The 3,588-nt window shown below is 39.5% G+C and overlaps 2 protein-coding genes across 2 annotated transcripts; both read right to left on the bottom strand.

Moving 5' to 3' along the window:
• Positions 1 to 1,234: 1,234 nt before the first annotated feature.
• Positions 1,235 to 1,762, bottom strand: LOC112508999. Its single transcript, XM_025113868.1, has one exon. It carries the CDS (start codon positions 1,760 to 1,762, stop codon positions 1,235 to 1,237), a length of 528 nt encoding a protein of 175 aa, XP_024969636.1.
• A 137-nt stretch (positions 1,763 to 1,899) lies between these two features.
• LOC112508998 lies at positions 1,900 to 2,873 on the bottom strand. Its single transcript, XM_025113867.1, has 2 exons — positions 2,288 to 2,873; positions 1,900 to 2,237 (listed from the first exon to the last, which is right to left on the bottom strand). The coding sequence occupies exons 1-2, from the start codon at positions 2,871 to 2,873 to the stop codon at positions 1,900 to 1,902; spliced, it is 924 nt and encodes a 307-aa protein (XP_024969635.1).
• Between the last annotated feature and the right edge of the window lie 715 nt (positions 2,874 to 3,588).

Genomic DNA, 3,588 nt, shown 5'->3' with positions numbered 1-3,588 from the left:
TGTCTCCAAAGTTTAAGAGCAAACACAACGGCTGCCAATTCAAGATCATGAGTGGGGTAATTCTTCTCATATTCTTTCAATTGTCGAGAGGCGTATGCAATTACTTTGCCTCGCTGCATCAACACACTTCCCAAACCTAATATAGAAGCATCACTATATACTACAAAGTTATCATTGCCCTCGGGTGAAGCAAGTATCGGTGCATGAGTTAAACAATCCTTCAAAGACTGAAATGCATTCTCTTGAACCTTAGTCGATACAAACTTCACTTCTTTGCGGGCAAGTGAAGTAAGCAATACTGCAATCTTTGAGAAATCCTGTATGAATCGACGATAGTAACCCGCTAAACCAAGAAAACTACGAACTTCAGAAGCATTCTTGGGTTGCTCCCACTTCTGTATAGATTCAATCTTGGATGGTTCCACAGAAATGCCATCGCTAGAAATCACATGCCCCAAGAATTGCACCTGACGAATCCAAAATTCACATTTTGAGAATTTAGCATATAACGTTTCCTTCCGCAATAGTTCCAACATCTCTCGAAGATGTGTAGCATGTTCAGCCTCAGACTTAGAATATACCARAATGTCATCGATGAAAACGATAACAGACTTATCAAGCATAGGACGACACACTCGATTCATCATATCCATAAAGGCTGCAGGGGCATTAGTCAATCCAAATGGCATAACAAGAAATTCATAATGTCCGTATCGGGTACAAAAAGTTGTCTTTGGTACATCCTCTTCACGTACCTTAAGTTGATGATAACCCGACCACAAATCAATCTTTGAAAAATAACTTGCGCCTTGCAATTGATTGAACAAGTCATCTATACGCGGTAATGGATATTTGTTCTTTATCGTTACCTTATTCAATTCACGGTAATCGATGCACATACGAAAGGATCCATCTTTCTTCTTCACGAACAATACCGGAGCACCCCAAGGGGAAGTGCTCGGTCTAATAAAGCCCTTATCTAGCAATTCCTGCAACTGACTCATCATCTCTTTCATATCGGTTGGTGCAAGGCGATAAGGTGCCTTTCCAATAGGTGCTGCACCCGACACTAAATCAATACGGAATTCTACTTGCCTATCCGGCGGTACCCGAGGCAAGTCATCAGGGAAAGCATCTTGAAATTCACACACAATTGGTACATGTTTTACAGTTTTCTTCATTTCTTTGGTTGCATCCAAAACATATGCCATGAAAGAAGAGCAACCTTTAGCAATTAAGGTCGTGCTTTAAGCAAAGATATTACTTTCAAGTCGCCTATACGTCTTTCCCCATAAATGTATAAGTAGTCTCCATTCTTAACTGGTACCCGAATCATCCTCTGAGAACAAATGATATCCACACGGTTCTTCACTAACCAATCCATACCAATCATGACATCGAAACCACGGATATCCATAGGAATCAAATCTACTAAAAAGTCATGTTCGTCTAACACTAAAGTGCAGTCTCTAAACACTCTATCAGTTACCAAAGTGACTCCATTAGCAGTATCAACGGTAAATGGTATAGAAAGCATAACTGGCACATATTTTAAATAACGAACATAGACATGCGACACAAAAGAATTTGTAGCTCCAGAATCGAACAAGATACAAGCAGGTCTAGAGTTAACAAAGAAAATACCAGTAATAACGTCTGCCTCATTGCGAGCCTCCTCCGTGGTAATCTGAAAAGCTCGAGCTCGTGCTTTGGGTATCTCCTCCTTTTGACTTGAAGCACCCCCCACCGCCGGTTGCTGCATTGACGCCTTACTTTCTTCCCGCCTAATACGGGGGCATTCAAATTGTCGGTGCCCAAATACTCCACAAGAATAACATGCTGGATTTCTTTTTTAGCAGTTTACATGAATGTGACCCATCTCCCCACAACAAAAACATTTCAAGTTTGTTGTTTCAGTAAGGCATCGCCCTTGGAGAGTTTTGCCACATCTTTGACAAGACGTGACGCATTAGATTGAAGTGAATAGACTTGTGATTGGGCACACGGAATATTTTGAGATTCACTCCTTCTAGGAGTGAAAGATCGAGATTGTCGCTGAGTAGGTACATAGAAGGTTCTTTCAGTTCGTTGCCCTTTTGATTCAGAAGTTGGTTCCTCAAATTTTGTTAAATCGTGTTCACGGCGACAAGCATGCTCCACAGCTTTATTGAAACTCGGAATATCACGATTAACAACAAACTCTCGGATTTCTCTCCTCAGACCATCAACAAAATGCTCTATTTGATCATGTTCAGAAGATTAGAATCGTAGGCAAAACATGCCTTACGATTAAATTTAGTCACATACTCAATCACATACATGTTCCCTTGCTTGAGTTCCAAGAATTCTTTCTCAAGCCTTCGTTGCAAGTCGATCGGACATAATTGCTCAAGGAAATGAGTCTTGAAAGACTCSCAGGTCAAGCTTTCTCGTTCATTTTCAGTCAGGGATTCAAAAGTTGCATCCCACCAAGTGAGTGCACGTTTTGTCAACATTGCACTAGCATAATTTGCTTTATCCTCATTCATCACTCGGGAAATTTGAAACACTTTTTTAGTGGTTTGAAGCCACTGCACCGCGATTACTGGGTCAGAGAGTCCAGTGAATTCAGTAGCACCACTACTTCGGAAGCTTTTAAACAAGACCCGTTTAGATTTGGGTTTTGAGAGACCACCCAGCTCTTTCCCTTTACCCTTTTCTATGGCAAGCTTATGATGTTCAAAAGTTTGTTGAACGAAATTCGTAAGTCGTTTCATTAAGCGTTCACTACGGGGAGACAATGGTGTAGCATCCTCATTTAGGTTGAGGTCGGGATCGTTTTCTCCAACATTAGGGTTTGTTGGAGTGTGACTAACAACATCATCATCAGCCATCGTCCTAAAAGGTGCACACATGGTGAGCGTATTAAAATATGGAGTATTAAATAGTATCCTATTTATGGTCCGTTACCCAACCTTGGTTTTTCCTAATGGACCATATCCCGTATAAATCATCGCCTAGTTACTATATAACATCAACGCCTAGTTTAAGTCTAGATACCATTATTGATACCTAGTTCACTTAAACTATTGCTTTGATACCATATTTGTAACACCAGGATTACAAAACAAACACTTACCAACCTTCATTAAATAAATTTTAGTTTCAAAAACCTCAAGATACGGGATAGCGATTTACAACCCAAAATACATAATTTTAAGACTTAATAAATACATAGCTAACAAAAAAAAACCATCGGGGACATGTCTACCCGGAATATACATACTATGAACAACCCAAAAGTATAACTTATACCTAAACTCAAAAATAGGCTTTACACGTCAATCCCTAATCGATCATCCGACCTTGTTTTTGCCTTTGCCAATTTACCCTGAAAAGTTAAAACCACTAAAAGTTAAGCTATATGGCTTAGTGAATTTATGTGAAAAAATGTGGTTACTGTTGGACCTGTAAATTCAGCTTTGATATTGATCTATTACTCTGAATGAACTCTAGGACGATTACAGTGCAGCAGAAACAATATTAAGAACAAAACATAGTAAAATAAACCAAGAACACACAGTTAAGATGATGAAGAAGATGAACACA

This window comes from Cynara cardunculus, assembly GCF_001531365.2.
Source record: "Cynara cardunculus var. scolymus isolate 2C chromosome LG 3, CcrdV1, whole genome shotgun sequence".
Taxonomy (NCBI): Eukaryota; Viridiplantae; Streptophyta; class Magnoliopsida; order Asterales; family Asteraceae; genus Cynara; species Cynara cardunculus.
The sequence above is the reverse complement of the archived record's forward strand: the minus strand, read 5'-3'. Positions and strand labels throughout refer to the sequence as shown.

Coding starts and splice junctions, on each gene's coding strand:
- LOC112508999 (XM_025113868.1), bottom strand. CDS start 1,762: ATGCAGCAACCGGCGGTGGGGGGTGCTTCAAGTCAAAAGGAGGAGATA.